General features: G+C 37.9%; 1 protein-coding gene across 4 annotated transcripts in view; it reads left to right on the forward strand.

Annotated features, from left to right (window-relative positions):
• Positions 1-363: 363 nt before the first annotated feature.
• Positions 364-20,364, forward strand: part of FIGN (fidgetin, microtubule severing factor) — a 145,380-nt gene continuing 125,379 nt past the window's right edge. Inside the window, exons 1-2 of one of the 4 annotated variants that reach the window (XR_013371818.1) lie at positions 369-676; positions 1,530-1,699. Coding sequence is in view for 1 of the 4 variants with exons in the window: in XM_077883434.1 (XP_077739560.1) it covers positions 1,675-1,699 (25 nt within the window). In the remaining 3 variants the exon portion in view is untranslated. Of the gene's footprint in view, positions 677-1,529; positions 1,700-20,364 lie in introns of all 4 variants that reach the window. The other 3 variants (XR_013371819.1, XM_077883434.1, XR_013371820.1) reach the window with 3 other exon arrangements.

Genomic DNA, 20,364 nt, shown 5'->3' on the forward strand with positions numbered 1-20,364 from the left:
CCCGGTGCTCCCCCCGTGCTCCCGCCGCCCCTCCGGTGCTCCCGCTCCCCCCCGTGCTATCCCCGGTGCTCCCGCCGCCCCCCGGTGCCGCCCCGTGCCCCCCTCCGTGCTCCCGCCGTCCCCCGGTGCTCCCCCCCGTGCCCTTCCCGCTCCCCGGTGCCCCCCCCGTGCCCCCCTCCGTGCTCCCGCCGACCCCCGGTGCTCCCCCCCGTGCCCCTCCCGCCCCCCGGTGCCCCCCTCCGTCCCCCGTGTTCCTCCCCCCCCCCGGTGCCCTCCCCGCCCCCCGGTCTCCCCCCCCCGGTGCTCCCCCCGCCCCCCGGTGCTCCCGCCGCCCGTCCGCCGCGGCCTCCCGTCCGCCTCCCGCCCGGCAGCCCGCGTCTCCCTCTCCCTCTCTCTCCTTTGAAAACTGATCTTTGGCTCTTAGTGTGAAAGTGATTTGAATTTGGCTCGGCGGCGCTCTGCGCCTGCGCCCAGCCGCTGGCATGCTGGCTCCTTCCAAGCAGCTGTTTTGGGTTTGAAATTCCAACATGGCAGAGGCTGCAGTCCGTCTTCCCTTCAAAAACTTGGAATGATTTCAAATCATAGGCACCTTCACTTAACCCCGGCTTCCATTCATCAGCAAACACCTCGGATCGATGCTGCGCTAACCCGCCGGCGCCTCGCTCCGCGCGTTCAGGTAAGGGGAGCTCCTCAGTTTCCTACCATCTGTTTAAATTTGTTTTTTTTTTGTTTGTTTGTTTGTTTGTGTTTGTTTTATTTTTTAAAGAACATAAATAAATCCGAGACCCGCAATAAGAGGAGATCTTCGCCTTGTGCCGTGCACATTAAATCCAGTTTGCATTCGCTTCTACTCCATACGCCAACCTGCTGTCTAATTCCTCTGTACAAAGTAGCCCCGAAACATTATAATGCACCTTTTTTTTCTTTTCTTTTTTTTTTTTTTACTGCTTAATCATTGTAACAATAGTATTGGATTAAGAGTTCGCGATAGCAAGAAGCTCGTTTTCCGCTCTATTTGGGCTTACTTACTACTATCTTTTTTTTTTTTTTTTTTTTTTACTTCAAAAATTAAAACACACACACACACACACAACCCTAAGAAAGCGGAGCCATAGGGTGGGGCTAGACTTTCTTCGGGAACTAACTTCTAAGTAAATAAGAAGTGTAAATAAGAATCTTGCACACACAAAAAGTTGAGGTTAAATTGCAGTCTCGTGGCTGGGGGAACGTGAAAATGTCAGAAGATCGGTTGCAGAAAAATGTAAGCACATCGGCTCGGAGGGGGCACAGCGTGGTGGGCGTATTGTTGGCAAGGAACGGGAGAGAAAGATGTATAATTTAATGGTATATACAATCCACTGATCCTATTACCGTCCTCCCCGGAGCTCTTGTTAGTTTCAATGGGAGTGAGTGAAATTGACATGGACTTGCATTCCTGGTCATGTGCTTTTTTTCCTTTCTTTCTTCTCCTGTGATCTGAGATCCCCTTTTTGTTGATGTTGCTTTCCCCCTTAATTATATGCATGTAGGTTAAATGAATACCTGACGAAAGGGCCCACGTTTCAAGGCAGTGACATTTGATAGCTGAGAGGAAAAGTGGCTTTAATGAAAAGCAACCTTTGGAATTCCTGCTTGTGAGAAATCCAATTCAGCTTTTTGTGCTGCCAGCAAGAAATGATCAGTAGCACCAGTGTTTATGGTATGTCAGTTTTGGAATTTACTTCCTTTGCATCTAAATAGGAAAGACAAATTAAATAGCATGATAAAAACCATTGAAGACTCTCCTTGGGAAGCAGATGCTCATGATATAGAATTCCTTTAAATATATGTATATGTATATTTTAATCTGTCAAAATGCTTGTTTGCTTTTGCTATCACTTGTTTATATTTCAGTTTTGATTAATACATTACTGGAGTCCACTTTTATCGGTTTTAGCGCTAATCCCAAAGTTGCATGTTACTAGTAATGCACTAGATAGCCGCTGAAGTCAAATGGTATGTAAATTAGTTAAACTCAGTGTGGGGTTTTTTTGGGGAGGAGAGGGGAGAGGGCGGGAGTGTGGGGAAAGACTGCTTACTAATGAAAGTATATATATATGTACACACACAAAACTGGCTGAAAATTTTTTTCTCAACCTATTCATGCAATTTGACTGTCTGCTCTTTGGATGATTACACTTTGTGGAGTAATCAGTTCATCTGAGTGTGGGTTTTTTTTTTTTGGGGGGGGGGTGAGTGAGTGAAGGGGTATCTTTTACATGAAAATAAAAAAAAAATAAATTTTGATTGCCTTAAGCCCTTAATGCCTTTTAAGGAACAGTGGTAGTTTTTTTTTTTTTTTTCCCTTGCCATTCACTTGTCTGCCTGTCAGCGCTTTTTACTTTTAACCTGTGACAGAATTAAATAATCAAGCACTGAAATTGACTTTGTTTGAAATCGCTCTTTCCTCTTTCTTCACAAAAAAAAAAAAAAAGGTCAGATAAAGGAGTGAGAGGGGGTTTTCAATGGCTCTTGTGACCGTGCCGTGTGTACACTTTGTGATATTCAATTAAGACTAAGAGGGAACAACAACAAAAAGATGTTCAAAGTATTTTGCATAACCACAGGATATGTCCACTTTCTACTGGTTTGGGTTTTTGTTGTTGTTGTTGTTTGTGTGGGGGTGGGGGGGTGGGTTTTTTGTTGTTGTTGTTTTTTGGGGATTTTTTTTTTTTTGCTACATTTACCCCACCACCATGCATTCACCCTGAAAAGAGAGAGAAGGAAAGGGAGAATGTGAAAGAAAGAAATAGCAGTGGGGCAAAGCTGCCAGGGGTCTGTAATGTGGCCGTGGTTACCGCTCTCTCATAACACAAATGTGAATACAAGGAAAGGCAGTGCAAGAGCCGTTGCGCGACATACACTTCTGGTTGGACTCTGGTGACTATTGAGCTAAACACACACTGCTCTCACACGATAGAAAGGATTTGAATTTTGCATTTGGAACTTGTTGACTTTGAAGCGATCAATAAGAAGACTGTTTATTTTAGATGCACATAATTTGCCCTGAGAAATGTTTTAAGGAGGAGAGAGCACAGCTTTTTTTCCCCCGGAGCTGTTGGAGCGAATGGGATTGCCAGATGGGCGATTTCCCTCTGTGATGTTAAAGCTGTAATATATATTCAGAGCAGATTGGGCTGCTGCCTGTGATGAGGAGGATATTACATTTATAAATTTTAAATCGGAGCTCGGACAATGTGCTGAGAGCAGAAATTGGATGGTTTGACTGTTCACCGTATTGATACTTAAATGTGATTTCTGGGTAGTAGTAGTAATAATAATCATTGCAATAATGTGTAAAAAACACGTTGGGGTAGGCAGTCATGTAATTCATGACATTTAACAGCAGATTTAAGTGTGTAAATTGCCCCCCTCCCCTGTCTCTGCTTACTATTAAATAATAGTCACATAATTTATTTCTCTCTGTTTAAATGCCTGTTGTGCAAATGATGGTCACTCAGGAGCCTTATCACACACTAGAATTCTGGGCAGGAAAAGTTTATATCTGTGTATTTCTATTCATAGATATATAAAGTAGACACTTGTGTGTACGTATAAAGTGGCATTAGTGGTTCCTATTTTGTAATTCTATCACTCTGATTATTTTTAGATTTTGTTTGTCTTACACGTGTGGCCTAAAGGAGCCAGAGCTACAAACCTAAAAGGCTGGAAAGTGGGCAAGTGCTCTCACTCTGGCAGCTCTGCTGTTGCAAATTAAAAGTGTGTTGTGGTCAGGAAATGAAAGCTACAATGTCTCTTTTGAACAAGTCGTTTATCAAGAGAAACATCTATCAGGGACTGCCTTGTCACATTGATTCTCTAAAAGTTAGGTCCGAGGTGGAAGCTGCTTTGATGTTTTTGATCCTAAATTTAATACAACAGAAAAAAAGCAAAGATATTATGACCAGAATAGATTAAAAAAAATGTTTCCTGGAACCAACAAGATCTATTTATTAGTACTGTACTACGTGTGAAGTTTTTTGGACATTAAGAGTTGAAAGGTTGAGGGGGGAGACCCTAGCCTTTATAAACTGATGGCTGTTAAATATATATTTATAGTACATTCAGTTATAGCTGGCCTCGTGGCTCACATGGACGTTTTGAAGATAGATTGTTTTAAAGGGAAAATTATTTTCGAGAGGGTGTTTTGAAACAACATGCAGAGAATCAGAGTTTTCATTCATTCAATTTTTGGAGTTGTCCTCTTCCTTTCATCCTCTCTTTGAGTTCTTTACTGCTGTTTCCTATCATCATTATATGTGTGACTACTAGCTTTTCTTTGGGGAAGAAACATTTTTTTCCCCCTATGAAAACCATTTCCCAAAACGTGCTTGCTCACATCATCTTTACTGTTTATTAGTTGTGCATGTGGATGGTTATCAGTGTAAAACTACATGGGCTCACTCAAGTCTTTTTGGAATTCCAGCCTGAAGATATAGGTAGGTAACAAATAAGCCATGTCATGTATTCTTAAATACTGAATATATTGCATGCATTATTCAAATTTTAAAAGGTATTGTGAAGAAAATGACCAATTAAGGAATTTTTTTTTTTTTTTGGTGAAAGCAGTTAAAAGCAGTCTGCTTCATTTTGGGAGGCAAAGATATGAGAGAAGTGTTCCTTCTTTGAAATAGTTTTTGGATACTTGTCTTCTACTGCTGTTGGCTGCTTGTTATTTCATATGGATGTCTCAACAACTAGGCTGATAGACCACGAAGAGTGTAGTGGGAGTTTTGGGAAGTGTAATACTTGCTAATTAATCATGTCCGAAATGAAAGAATCATAGCAGGGTAATAAAGTCTCATTGTTGTTTTCCTGGAAGAGAGTAAGACTTCTGTTTGGAAGCTCTGTGTGTGAGTTGACTTGCTTTTTCTCTTCTCCTAAAAAGACAGTTTATAGGGTCTCTTTAGAATTATTTCAGGAACCTTTTTTTTCTTTTTAGAGAGAATATTTTTCTTTCTTCTTGACTGTACCAAATCAGTGGATATTCTTGAAATTATTTCTGGTATCTTCTGAGTGAAAACATAGAGATGATGATTATTATTATTTTTTCTTCAGTTACATTAAAGACTCTAGTGGCTGAGGTTCCAGTACTCGGTTGTGGGTTTCTTTCTTTCTTTCTTTCTTTCTTTCTTTCTTTCTTTCTTTCTTTCTTCCTTCCTTCCTTTCTTTTTTTTTTTCATAAATAGAAAATCTTTTGTTGTTTTTATTCATGTTAGGTAGGAACTTTGAAAACCTTTTTGTAGGCAGGTACTTCTGATAGACATACAAGAGAGCAGAAATTATATTAATTACTTTTAGATAGTATAAGAGTATGACCGGAGGGGAGAAAAGTAGTACTTCCAAGAATCAATACAGAATATCTGTTTTCTAACTTGACTTTTCTAGGATAAGGTATTAGCTACCTGAAAAGACAAATGAGTGGTATCATTTAGGTAAATTCTTTTTTTTTTTTTTTTTTTCTTGAGCTTTGGCTGTTACCTTTTAGATTTCAATATTTTGCTTGGTTTATGCGTGGGGACAGATCTCGAAAGTTTATGTGTCTGCAACATTTTTTCAGGATTTTCATCTCAAGGTGAAGACGGCTATGCTAATGACTCCCTGTTTTTGTCTGTGAATGTTTAGATGCCTTGAATGATTGCCTAATTAAGTAATCAGTTTTAATGGACCGAAATCAGCAGAATTGCTAGGTGTATTTGAAACAATTGCAAGCTTTTATGTTTTGTACTTTCCAGTTTGTTCTTAGAACCTTGGTTAATAGAAATGTTTGCTGTTTTGCCTTTGATCAATATACTCTTGAATATAAATTTCATATTCTACTTTTACAAAGTACCACATTTATTGTTCTACGGCTAATAATACATTTAATTACCAGGAATTGAAATTGATTTATAAATTTTTGATTGGGAGAAATTATTCTGTAGACATTTGTGTGAAATATTGACATATGCTACTAATCAATAAGACTTGATTAATCAGCATATCTGCTTTTTTATCTTGAGTCATTGATAGAATAAACAAATGGCACAGGAAACAATGCAATTTTTTCCCTTCATTGAAAAAAATCTTACTATTATCATCTCTTTTTGGGGGGTATATAAAGGCCAATGTTTCATTAAAATCAGTTGAACTAGAAATTATTTTGTTCTACCAAGTCCAAAAATGATTCCATCTTCAATTAACACACACTCTCTTTCTCTCTCTCTCTCTCTCTCTCTCTCTCTCTGTCTGACACACACACACACACTATAACTAATTTTTTTCGTCTATGAAAAATAAAACTTTTTTGAAAAACTGAAAATAAATGCTTGTTTAGCAAGTGCTTTTCATAATTGGATTTTGTAATTCCTTTTTTTCTAAACTTGAATTTTTATCATGAACTTTTTTACTTAACTCATGGTAGAAATTTCAAGCATAGCTGCTTTGACCTGATTGCTGATTACTGATCTTTTTGGTATTTTTGATGTTATCATTCAAGTGGCAATTTTACTTGAAAGATGCTTACCACGAGAAATGCAGATAGTGGAAATAAGGAGTAGGCAAGAATATGGTAAAAATAAATTGTACTGATAAGTTTGCAGCAAATCAAAAGCAGGTGGGTATGCTGTTTCCTTCAGGCAGCAGCACAGATGCCTGCTCAGGAGCTGTGCCTCCGCATAGCACATGTGGACGCTACCTGTTGATGCTAGTCTTAGCTAAGACACTGAGGCTGCAGAAGAGGATAGGTGATCAGAAACCATCCAAACACGAGCTATCATATGGCACTTTCCGTTAATAATATTTACATATTTTATGCAACAAATCTGTTTGTTGTCTTGTTACTTGAGTATTGACACTTTGCTTAACATTGCATATGGTGGGCTGTTGTTTCCGAGTTATTAGAAGCAGTGGATTCAAAGGAGAATTGCAGTTCAGAAGCATTTATGTTAAATATATGTACAAATGGATTTGTTCGCTTATGTTTGAGCCCCTGTGACTTTCACGAGACATTGATAGTATGGCTCTTCCAATCATTTTTGAAACCAATACATCTTGACTGTAGTATGCGTAGTTTATTCTATGGAGGCCCAAGGTTAAGCTTTTTTTTTTTTTTAACCCTGCAACCCAGCTGAAGTATTTATATTTTTATGTTGGGAGATCCTTTTTAGAAAGTATTTTTTTATAATATTGGGAAATTCGTTTCTTACTGGACTTTTGTTTTCATTTTCAATCAAGAGTAGCTTTCATTAAAAGTTTAACAGTGGTAATAGAGCTTACAAGAAGGATTTTCTTCCTGCAGAATACATAATGTAAAATACCCATAAAATGTTTTCTTAATATCAAAAACACCTTTACTCAGTTCCTTTCTTACGAGTTTTGATTTCTGCTGGTAATGTATGTATTTACTCCATTCCACTTGTGGATATATTATTGCTGGCAAGAGAACAGAAACTGCATTTTCTTCATCTACCAAAAAAAAAAAAAAAAAAAGTCTTTCTCTTTTCCCAGATTCAAGCAATGTTTGCCTTATGTCAATTGGACGCTTTTTAAGCAACTGACGATTGATTAAATGCCATATACATATGACGGTAAACTCATCTGAGGACGAATGACCTCTACTTTCATGCTTTGGTTCCTGAGGAGGTATTATTCATGGAAACATTCAAAATAAAAATTTTAAAGTAGTGTAACATGAAGCCTTGGGTTTCCAGATGTAACTGTAAACTTTTGGCTGTTCTTTTGATTTATTATCTTTACCCATCAGCACGCATTGTCACCGTCACCTAGGGCTGGCTACATAATTTCTGGGGCTTGGTGCAAAAATAAAATGTGGGGCACCTTGTTCAAAACTTATTAAAAATTCAAGACAGCAACAGCAGAGCAGTAAACCAAGCGCAGGGCCCTTGTGTGGGGGACCCTGGGAGTGTGCACAGGTCGCAGGGCAATGAGGCTGGCCCTGCCTTCACAACCCACAAACTTTTATCGAGGGCCTGCTTTGTGGAAGTCACTGGGTTTCCTGCTTAAGACACTGACTATCCCACAAGTATTCCATGTGCCTCTGCCCAAGAAATACTGATGGTTACTGAGTGAGAGAATCGATGGTAAATGGACCATTAGAGATTTTCTGCTCTTTCTGTACATGAATTGGCGGCAGAAATATTTGCATTTACCTCATGTTGCTCAGAGGTGCTCCATACATCCCATGAATTTTTGTGCAGAGATTCTTAAAAGGAACCTGTGTTTTGTCATTGTTTGCATGCAGGTACATCAGGTACATACTTAAATATGTGTTCCCAGGCTCAGAATGATTGGGGTGGGAGGATTTTAGTCAGATCTGTGGTAAGAGCCTGGGAGTCTCTCTGTCGCCATGTACCATCCCTACCCCACGTAAGTTTCAAGCCTACGTAAAAGATGTATTTCTCATGTAGAATCCTAGATTATCTAAATATGCAGAAAATCCTGACCAATAAAAAATAAAAGCACAACCCACTGAGTGCCATTCAGACAAAAGGGGCAAACGCAAAAATAATTACCTTGTTATAACAGTAGCAGCATTGATATTTTGACATTAGAAAGTGGCATCGTAGCTATATAAACATGTGGTGACAGCTGTGTTAAAGATGCAGAGTAACTCCTCCATGCAGTAGCATTAACTATGCAGTATGTTATATTCAGATTGTGAACTTGGTTTCTGAACCTGGATTGAAATAACCCCCTTCCCCTTGAATAATGTAGTCACCAGGTAGGGCTCCTTTCTCCTTGGGTTTGAACATTGTCTGTGGAGGGGTGGACAAAACGTTGACATTGTTGCTTCCCAAGATACTTCTCAATGAGATCAAGCTTCATATTGAGATACCTAAAACTAAATTTTGAAGTCAAGCGGCTTTTTCAAATCAAAACTGAGATACGATGGAATGTCCAGCAAGTAATGGATCTGAGTGCACTTGAAGTTGTACCATTTATTTTCAAAAGGTATTTCTCACATCAGATGACTCTGCCAGGAAAGGAAATATCAAAGACCTCGGAAAAGTAACTATTCTTTTCTGTAATCCAAGACTGGGGTGAGGGTGGGGGGCTTTAAAGATATTTCTGAGGAAGAAAAAAAATTGAACTTATTTTGAATGCCTTGTTAGACTTTGTGGAGAGAAATACTATATATGAGACCTTCTAAGAAGAAAAATCTTTGCCCTGTGTAATAACAAGGCATAGCTCTCTCAGTTGATATGTACTTTAATGAAAGGAGGCTTGAAAATAACTATTACAACCGTGTCCCATTTAATTATAAATTCACCCTGCAGTTTAGAGATTTTTTTTTTTCCATTAAAAGCATGATAAACTTGTAGTATTTTGATCGGTGGTTAGCCACCAAGCATATTTTTTTTAGTATTCTAAAACCGGGCTACAAATTCTGTAGTAGAATTTAAATCGGAATCCTTCTTTTCTCACCTTACTCCTGGACTTTGGTATATTTTTACAATACATGTTTGGCCTTGGAAAAGGATTAAACCAGGAATCTGGGTAAATCTGTGGCAATATGGTGCATTGTTATGCCCCAAATGTGACTGTGGTATTTCCCTTTTATTCACTTCTTTTCCCTTTCCATTTTCAAATGGAAGTTAAGACTGTAAACTCTTTCTCTTAGATCATATACCTGAATGATGCTAAATTATAAATCTTAATTAGGTATGATTCACTGATTTTAATCTTACAAGATAATTATTCTGAATAGGATAAAAGGCTGCCTTCAGATTGAAGGCATTTTCATTACAAACCCCATTTAAGATCAAACAAAGACCATTAAATAAACAGAATACTGTTATTCTTTTAAGCCTAAGAGTTAATACTTTTGGGTTTGAGTACATGAATGAAGAAATAAAGATCTGGATAGGACAGTTCTCATGTTTGCAAACTTTAAGCACTTTTGATAAATTTCACCGCTAGGAATGGCGGGAATCTTTTAAATAAAAATTACAGTTTTGATTATCTAAATGGAATATGCTCCTGTGCATGTGCATAGATGCATTTCTTTGTGAAGGTATCAATGTCAGGGACACTTTTGGTATTTCTTTATGAGTAATTAGGTTAACGGGTTAGTTAGAAAATGTATCCTTTCCTGGAAAATGAAAAATTGCATTCAAGCAAAGGTAAAAGAGTAGAACATATTCATGACTTTAAGTACTTAAAAAGATATTTTATGAGTCACTTTTAAGAATAATACCCAATATGTAACTTGTTAAGAATAATAGCCATTTTTACTTTTTAAAGCGTATCTATATTGAAACTGACTTTCCGTTCATGAGTCACAAATCTGGAGTCAATTTTAGGCCCAACTTAGAAAAGATGTGGGTCTAATCCCCTGCCCGGATCATTGTACCCTATGCCAATGGTATTGGTGCAAAATTCTTCTTTAAGGAGAGGTTTTCATTTGTATTATTCAGAAGATTAAGCCATATTTTTGAGGGAATACTGATATGACCCAAACGGAGACATTGGGACCCTGAATGACCTATATCTTTGTCTGACAAACTGGAAGGAGAAAATATCAGCACCTTTGGAATTTTATATACCTACATGAACAGTATTTGCTCTATGGGAAGGTTTTTAAATGTACTAAGAATAAGGGTTTCCCAATTGGAAAGATGTACTTTATATAATTAAAAGCGTACCAATCACCTATCACAATATGAATTTATTTACGATGGTAAGGCAGGAGCACCAAAGAACCTTACTCAGAAATGGATGTTGAGACTGAGCTAATGTCTCTTGAGAAAGAGAAACATCCTGTACACATGCAGAATTCCTTTTGGGACTTTTTTTTTTTTTTTACACGAGTGTAAAATCATCATTAATAACATTTAAGCAGTTGAAATATTAGGAGGAAATTCTATTGGAAGATCTTTATTGTGTTTCGTTCTTTTAATAATAAGTCCTCGATGAACCCATACAATTCATTAATGGGCTGTTTTGCTTGTTTGTTCTATTTTTGTGTCGTTTTATTTTGTTTTAAGATCAAAGTAGGAAGACCTTAAGGGGAAACTATTTTGTAATGTTTGTCTTTAAAAATACCACTGAGAACTACAACATGTGGTATAGATTTGCTTATAATGATGCGCAAAAATCCACAACTTTACCCCAATATAATTCTCTTTCTCTGAAACCTACCTTTACCAAAATGCCACTGTTCCTAGGCTATCATATGGTAGATGTTGCTGATGTATTTATTGTAACGCACACGCGTACCTAAATCCGTATATTTTTTTGTATTTATCTATAATTTCTAACAACCAGATCTGCAGGTGTCCTTGTGCTCGGGGCAGGGAGAACAAGGTTTTCTACCTATCTTGTCTGCAGACTTGCTGTGAACCTTGCTGCCTCATCCATCCTCCTGCTGCTGGGTTCCAGTTTTACTCAGGCCTGGGTCCTGTTTTGATGAGCTGGATTTTCATTGTGTTTTGTTTTGGTTTTGGTTTTTTAGTATTTATCTGTAGGGCTGGTTATTATTTGATCATCTGGAAAATCAAATTTCACTTGAGCTCCTAGAATATGATATTTACACCATGAGGAGGTAGTTTGAATTAATTAAGAGGATATTGAGCTGTGTAGTGGGAGGAAGTATAGCAGCATTTTTGGCATGGACACAAGGAGAAAGACAACTTGTAGGAATGGGGAAGTAGTTAAAGGGAAATAAATTACAGAAGTTGCTGAGGAAAGCCAAGGATAATGACGATCTTCATGTGACTTGCTAAAAATGATATTGGCAATTAAAAAAAATCAAATCCTAATGTAATTATGTGAGAAAACTGATCATTTATTAAGAATTAGTGACCAGTGTTTCTTCATATGGAACTGTAGTGCCAAGATGTGTATTTTGTTACCAAAAATTTTAGGCAGTGTGAATAAGAAAGTTGTTTTTCATAGTTGTTGAACAATGAGGAACAGTTACTAGATGACATTGAAGATTTTAGTAAACTTGAATTCAGTCGTTGATCTTGGACAAGATATTTAACCCTTTAAGCTTCTTTTTTCTTCATTTGTAAAATGGATACCTACCTACCTCATATGGTTGTTATAAGGAATTGATTAAGTAATTTTTGCAAAATAACACAGTGCTTGGCACGTAGGGAAACATTTATTTATTGTGATTTTTTTAATGGCTTGACTTACATATATTGTGAAATAATTACCACAGGAACTTTTGTTAGCATCTGTCATATAGTTGAAATTAAAAAAGCCAAAAAAGAAAAAAAAAAAAAGAATTACTGACCGACCAGTGCACGTCAAGTAGTATGCAGCTCCATAATCTATACACAAATCATATTCCCTTTTTTTTTTTATAATGGCACATTCTGTATCAAATCTTGAACATACGGGAGTTGTGATCATACAAATTAAAAGAACTATTCCCCCTCTTTTCCCTCACGGTTTGAAAAAGAACAAAATTATACATGCCTCTAAGGATGATTCATATTACTCTTAGACTCTTTTTTCTTCCTCAGCATACTCAGTTTGTTTAGGCTTCAGGTGAGATTACAGAAGAAAATCCATTGAGGATTGGGGTATTTCTTTTTTAAGGGTTTTTTGGAAAAGAATGCATTTATTGCCATGATAGGGGTTCGAATCATTAAAATAGATGTATAATTTGATTTGAGCAGAGTTTAATGATAAATTTTGTGTCTACTCTGCATTCTAGCATCGATATACTTTAGGGGCCAAAAAACAAAACAAAACAAAACAAAAAAACCTGCCAAAGCCTTACCTCAGACTAGTTAAATGGAAGTTTAGGGGATGGCCCAGTTTCTTTGAGGCTCCCCCAGTGAATCTGGTGTAGTTGGGATTAGGAACCTCTTCTCTAAACCAAAGCTTTACACATTTCATGATGAGATCCTAAACTTTTCACTACTTAAAAATATTATTCCTGCCTGAAGACATAAAATTAGAGATATCCATTCAGAATTTAATGTACTAATGATGTGTGCTAGAGTCAGTTCCCTATCTCACTAAAGTTCAGCAACGATCCATGAAGAATCTTACAAACATTGCCACCAAGCTAATAAGAGTACCCCAGGAGAGTGAAAGTGGTGAAGAAAAGTGTCAGCCGAAGCCTGGAGTCTGTCGTATTGGTGACCCTGTGTAAGTCACTCAACCTCTCTGAGCTTCTTTACTTTTTTATAAAAGGAGAGTTGATCCAATGACTATTAAGATTCTCTCCAGTTCTATATAATACGTGACCAGCTTGGTCATGGATTAGGATAAGCTTGAGTAATTTGGAACCTTGCTAGTGGTCAGTGGCTGATGAAAAAGATTTTTTTGGTTTCTCTGTAAGAAACTACAGAAATTGTCTTGGAAACAAGGAAAGAAGCTCAAGGACCATTTATCACTTTGTTAAACCCTTTAGGGGGGATGATAACCATTCATTAAATATGCTTACTAATTGGTTGTAAGCAAATATGTCAGCAATTCTACTATCTTGAGAGTTGATGACTATTAGTTAGTCAGTGCTTTTTCCCTGTAAGAAATACAAATAGACTGACAAGCAGATTAACTAGAGCAGTAGTGGAGTTGGGCCCTTAGAATCCTTTTAAAAATATATATAAACTACAGTTCAGTATGAATTTGTGTTTTTATCAAACTGGAAGCAATTCCATCTTTCCTCTGTTTTATGTCTAGTTATTCTTTATTCATCCTCTTTTTACTTCCTGGAATGCTTTTTTCCACCTGTTGAAATCCTACCTGGACTGGGATATCTAACTCAACGTTGCATCATCTATGAAAACTTCCTGAGCCACCATAGTCAGGATCCATTTCCACATCTACTTGGTATTCCCTAAGAACTATTTTTTAAAAATAATTTTTATTTATTTATTCATGAGAGACACAGAGAGAGAAGCAGAAACACAGGCAGAGAGAGAGGCCGGCTCCTCACAGGGAGCCTGATGTGGGATTCGATCCCTGGATCGGGATCACACCCTGAGCCAAAGGCAGATGCTCAACCGCTGAGCCACCCAGGAATCCCCCCTAAGAACTATTAAAAAAACAAAAAAAACAAAAACAAAAAAAAACCTCTTTTCAATCATTTGCCATCATCTCTCCTCTACCGTAGATTGCAAGGCACTTTTGTTTCTCACGTATGAAACTGTAAACTTCTTGTGAGCACAATTCTAATTCATTTTTTATTTTTAATCTTCTCAACATTCCTGTATGGTGCAAGACCTGTAATAGATGTTCTATAAATGTTTGGTGAATTGAATTGATAAAAGCATAGGAGACTATCAGTTGGGTAATCTTTTATTAATCTTACTTGAAAAAAAATTGGAAGATACTTTTAAAAATATTTAAAGAACAGCTATATTAAAATTGTATATTTCATTTTAAAAAGTGAAATTCCCATATTCTTTATGTAATTGAATTACCAAAGAAAGACTTTATAACCCTGAAAAATAGTTTTATAATTATATACCTTAAGAGGAGCTTACCATCATTTATTCTATTTTCATATGTCTGGAGAGGAGAGCATTTAAACTATTTTATAAAAATAGAACATTATATGCTATTTTGAAAAATCTTACAGAACAAAAATCCATAGCCTATTTTGATTGTAAAGTAGTAACAAATGGCTTCAAATCACTATGCTCTGCATATTTTTTTTTCCTTCTATGTTTGCAGTCAGAAAAAAATGAGTCTACAGAATCATAAACTACTAGACCAGGAGATTTCCAAATCAACTTCTTGCCAAAATAAGGTAGTCAGCCTTTGGTTGAACATGGGAAATCAGCACCTCCCAAGGCATTTCTTTCTATTTTGTCCTTTCTCTGATAAATAATCAGCGTGCAAATAGGTGCTCCAGCAGCATTCAAAAGAGATTTCCTTGGGAATATGATGCTACTTAGGGAAATAAGATGTAAGATGCAAACTAGTTGATAGGAGAACTTTCATCGGCTCTGTAGTTTGTGAATGTCTTTGGTTAGCATTTTATTTAACTGGCATATTTTTGTTTTATATTTAAATAGTGTCTGACACTATTAATTTATGTTGTACTAAATACTGGGTAGTAAGCAATTTAGCAGGGGTTATACCCAATGACCTTGTCTTCTTGTGATTCCTCTGCATTACCAGTTGGGTTTGTATGCCTATGAAGGGTCAGTTTCTTTCTCAAAGCTGTCACTAATGTTACAACAAATAGCGTTACAAAATTTTCTAAGGGAAGTGCAATTTGATCAAAGTGTTGAAATTGTAATGAGTTAGTCAACAGTAGTTTACAAGATTTCTATTTTATATTTATGTATTTGAATCTAAAGATGGGCGTACCAGAGAAAAGCACTTGTTCACCTTGCTTTGTGAAAGAAAAACAACCAAGAAACAAAACAAAAAACCAAAAACAAAACCAACTAGAAAAAAACCAAAGGCTCTATTGTCATTCTTTTAAAGACACCATTTTACTAAGGAAACCTGTAACCTTTACTGAAAGCTCACTAGTTTTCTTTTAATTTGGGCTCTTCAGATCTGAAAAAGTTCTAGGTGTTATCTTACCACTTCATATTGAAATCTAGGTTGAACTCATACACTTTATATAAAAGAAATATGTGCAGTACTGATTGTTGAACCCGGATCATTATGAAGACATGCCATCAAGTAAGCTATGGTGGACAAATGTTGCTTAGTTAATTGCATGAAAACACCGCATCTTTGGCAAAAAGCTTCAATAGTATAGAAGGATAGGACATTGTAGGGAGAATAATAAAGATCATGAAACAATTTGAAAAGTAGCAAGAACATTTTTGTAGTTTTACTAAAATAATGTGTTCGGTTCCTTTGTTAAATCAGCTCTTCTGGTGTTCTGGAAACCATTCAATAAACGGAGCAAGCTAAAATTGCTTAAATAAATAAGTTAAAATCCACGAGAGTGAGAGTAACAACTATGAACTAAAAATCCTTACGGTGGTAGCTTGCCAAAAACCAAACTAAGACAAGGGAAGATTTAAAAGACATAGTTTAGGGGCACCTGGGTGGCTCAGTCTGTTTCGCTGCTGCCTTTGGCTCAGGTCATGACCCCAGGGTCCTGGGACTGGGGTAAAGCCCTGCATGATGGGGCTCCCTGCTCAGAGGAGAGCCTGCTTCTCCCTCTCCTTCCCCCACTCCTCCTGCTTGTGTTCTCTCTCTCTCTGTCAAATAAAATAAATAAATACAATTAAAAAACCCTGACATAGCTTAAAATTTGATCTAGTTTATATTTAGGAAGTTGTGGGGTTTTAAACTAACTAAATAAAAATATCAGTGCAGATCCTTCATGCCTAAAATGTCAGCCTTTTTTTCCTTTAGTCCTCTCAGAGGAAAATTGGGTGATTTCCCAGAGACAGTAGTAATGGAAGTTGGGAGCCACAGAAAAGGAGCCATGATTAAAAAGTCAGTGGTCAATAGTGGATGTTGTTGTTGTTGTTGTCGTTGTTGTCTTCCCTCATAAGCATAGTTGAAAGTTGTAACCGGATTTTTTATGAAGCCTAGATGTGGCAATTGTTGAAGAATAAGAAGCTATATTTGCCCTCTTGGCTTAAAATCTAAAATGAAACATAAAATTATTTCAAGTGAATATAGCTGTGTGTGTGTGTGTGTGCGTGTGCGTGTGTGTGTGTGTGTGTGTGTGTTTGTATTCAGTAGAGCAACTATGAAACATGACAGCACTACAGCTCTTTCATTCTGAGTGGCCAGTTGGTAGCTCCATACAGAAACCATCTAAGTGAGCCAATTTAAATCTCACTCCAGATTCTTAACTAAGTGGCCCAGGTCTATCCGGCCGGTGGCACTTACTTGTCCCTTAGGGGATATGTTTGGCTTGATGTTCAGTTAGAGATTCAGTGAACAAGGTTTATGATAAATTAGTTAAAACTGAAATTGCAAATGGCTAATTGAGGTATAGATTACCCTAAAATGGCTTGAATATATTTGTACTGCAGAGAATTTTTTAAACGGGTTATTTTGATTAGAATAAAAACCAATCACAAATAAGCCACTTATAATTTGCTTTCCTGCTAGGATCATTTTCTTTGAGCGACTGACCACGCCTTCTTCCAGCCCCGTCTTTGTCCAGGGTTTGGTGTAGTCATGCACATGTCCTTGAAGAAATGTAGCATCTTTCACGAGATTTTTGTGCAAGTGAAATCAGATACCAGTTTTTATTGCAGAACCCAGACTACAAATGTTTCTCTTTAAAGACATTTTTAATAGAAACAGTAAGGTATAAATCATTTAAGCAATTACCTGGACATTGTGGAAATGGGGCTTGGCTTGTTCTGTAGCCCCAGATGTTCCCAGATTCCAGTAATAACCTGGCCCAGATATTTACAGCTTAATTTTCTGTGCATGTGCACTTGTCCACAAATGGCTCCTACTTCCCATTTTCTGTTGGACAACTGGGCCACTTAGAGGTAAAGAAAGTGATTTCAGCTTGGGTGATGACAAACATTAATGGTTATAATAAGTTGCTTCTAGAAACTTTGATCACTTAAAAAAATGGAGAGGCTAAATCTTAAAGGATTTTGCACTACGAAATAAAATAAATTATTCAAATGGCATTTTCCTTTATGGATGGGGATGGGGTGAATAACCTCCCCTCATTCCTCAAAATTATATTTAGCTTTGATATACTGTGTGATAAAAAGTGATTTTTTTTTTAAATGCGTCTTCTGGCACTCGTTGGGTTATCATGCAGGCTGCTAGTTTTCCTTGCATTACTATTCCACAGTTTTTCTTGTTCTTACTGGAAACTAAACAAATGGAAAATAATGATTGGTAACCATCTGCTGTGCAGAAATTTCACATATAGCAGTTAACTCTATTTTGTAAAACAAGACCAAATGAGTGGATTATACTGTTGCCAGTAAATAGCAACATGCAGTAGAGCTTCCTTTGGACAAAGCAGGCGCATAGGGAGCCAGCATTTCATTATGGGAAGTCAGTTGGTCGGACTGTGGGGCTGGATGTGCCCAGGCATTTATGTGTGTGCTTGTGGGTGTGTGTCAGAGTGCATTCTGCATATATGAAGGGAATGGGTATTTCCTCTCTCCCTGTTCCTTGTGTCCCCATCCTTGCCCCCATAATTCCAATCAAGTAAGTCGGAGTACTGTAGATCCAAATAAATCGATTTAATCCCCCCATCCTAGATCTCTTTATTTGCTTAAAAAGTGAAGCCAGAATACAGAGAGGATAAAGGTTTGTCAAAGTATGGGGATTTCAGAGCAAAATTGTGGTTTCCAAAGCTTCCAAAGCCCTACACGTGAGGGCTAGTGGCTAGCCAGTTTAGCTTTAAATCATTCTCCGGTCTCATCCTCTACCTGAAGAATACCTTAACTGGAAATTAGTTTGAGTATGTGCCCAAAAGATATTGATGGGCAACGATAATTCATATAGTTGCTACTAAAGTACGGACGTTGTATTGAGGGAAGACATATATGGGAATAGACAGACGCAAGTGGTCACAAAGAATTTATTCAGATGGACCAGGTAAGGCCCGATTTTATAGTCGTCCATATAATCAATCAATCAATCAATCAATCTCTCTTTCTCCCTCCCCTCTCCTTTCTCTAAAATCTGTTTAATATCAATATACTTAGATACTCAAAACACATGTTTCCTCCCTTTCACTTATTTGATACTGAGATTTTGCCACAGAGCAAGAAAAGTTGTTTAAAATGGGCAGTATATTGAGTTCAAAGGACCCATACAGTTCATAAATTCTCTGGTGTCTACTGGATTTTTCATCAGGGAGACTTCCAATAAAAATGATCTATTTTAGAAATAATATTGTTTAGTAGGTTGAAATGTGGTGTAATAAAATTAGACCTTCAGTCTTCTAAAGTTACTACTTAGATGGCACCCTTGGGATGGTAAAATGGCTGTATAAGCAGATGAATCAGACAGTTCCACTGATGGGTACATTTGTCAGTCTCTGTTACAGATATAATATATTCTTATATCTGTAATCCTGACACTGTTACATCCAAATGAAATCAACATGAGGTTGTCATCTTTAAGCAAATATGTTAAGTGTTGTCTTTTGTGCTTTGGATTTGAAAGAAAGGGGCCCAGGGGAGGCAGCATCATGCAAATGGAACAAATCCCATTTCTTCTGAGCTGTGCTGTTTTTCCCCTCCATGGCAGCTGGCTGTGTTATCTTTGTGTGTTTCTCTGAGTGCTGACAATTCTTTCAGTGATCTAAGTTAGGGCACATTAGAAAGTGGAAGCAGCTGTCTGTCGCTATACTGAGAGACGTGTTTGCTCTACTGCAAAGATGAAGGACCATGAATCCTTGACACACTCCCCCCCCCTCCCCCCTGTACTTTCCAACATGATCAACATTCAGACGCACAGATTGTCTGCTTGGACAGTTTTTTGTTCTGACTGACAGCATCTGGCATAGACAAATTTAAAAATACATAGCATGCCATGCTTGGAATTGGAACATCCCTTCTTTATTAATCTTCTCATTTAAACCATTCATTTACATTTCAAGAAAGGTTACAGCTTGATATGGTTGAAACGTCGATTTTTAAATGAATAACCTTCTAATGAAATGTCTTGAATGAGTACCAAGCAGCTAGTGTTCATTAAAAATTACACCCGATTAACACGGCCTTGAGAGCCTGCGAGGAAAGGGATTTCTTATTGTTTTAATCCACGGTGCTATCCAGTGTTTACCTTTCTGGCACAAAGCGAATAGAGATGATGCCTGTACTCGCAACACTTCTGATACTGAACACAACTATGATATCACCCCGAAGCCGACAAAACACTTGGCCTTGTTCTATCAGCTTTCCTCCCCCCCTGGAAGCCCCCAGAGGTGTTAAAATATTTTTTTAGGCATCACCCAAACCTGCCCCTTTCGGATCCTCTCTCTCTCTCTCTCTCTTTCCATGCCCCACCCATCCCCCACCCCAAAGTACTAGGTCTCTGGGCCCAAATCCTGGGGAGGGGGGGCAAGGGGGGGGGGAGGAAAGCTTCTATGTTATCAGATGGAAAAGTGCTGGAAAACGCTTTTCGATTAAAACATTCCCTCTGACCCCAGGTTGGTGGCTATACATTTATTTGTCGGCCTTACTTTAGTAATAAAACATAACAGTGCAAAAATTGCTCTCTTTCTCTGCCTCCCCGTGCCCCCCCCTGCACACTCACATTTCCTACCCGTTTTCAATTTCACAGCCAACCTCAGCAACGTGCTTGTCTAGCGTTTATGTAAAAATAATATGAAAATTGGCCCCATCAGCCCGTCCGTGGACTTGGAGTCCGGGGCTGGCGGCGGGAGGGGGAGAAGGGGACTCCTCCTTTCCTTGCACGGCTCCCACTGTCCCCGTCACC

Source organism: Canis aureus, chromosome 34 (genome assembly GCF_053574225.1).
Source record: "Canis aureus isolate CA01 chromosome 34, VMU_Caureus_v.1.0, whole genome shotgun sequence".
In the NCBI taxonomy this organism is placed as follows: domain Eukaryota; kingdom Metazoa; phylum Chordata; class Mammalia; order Carnivora; family Canidae; genus Canis; species Canis aureus.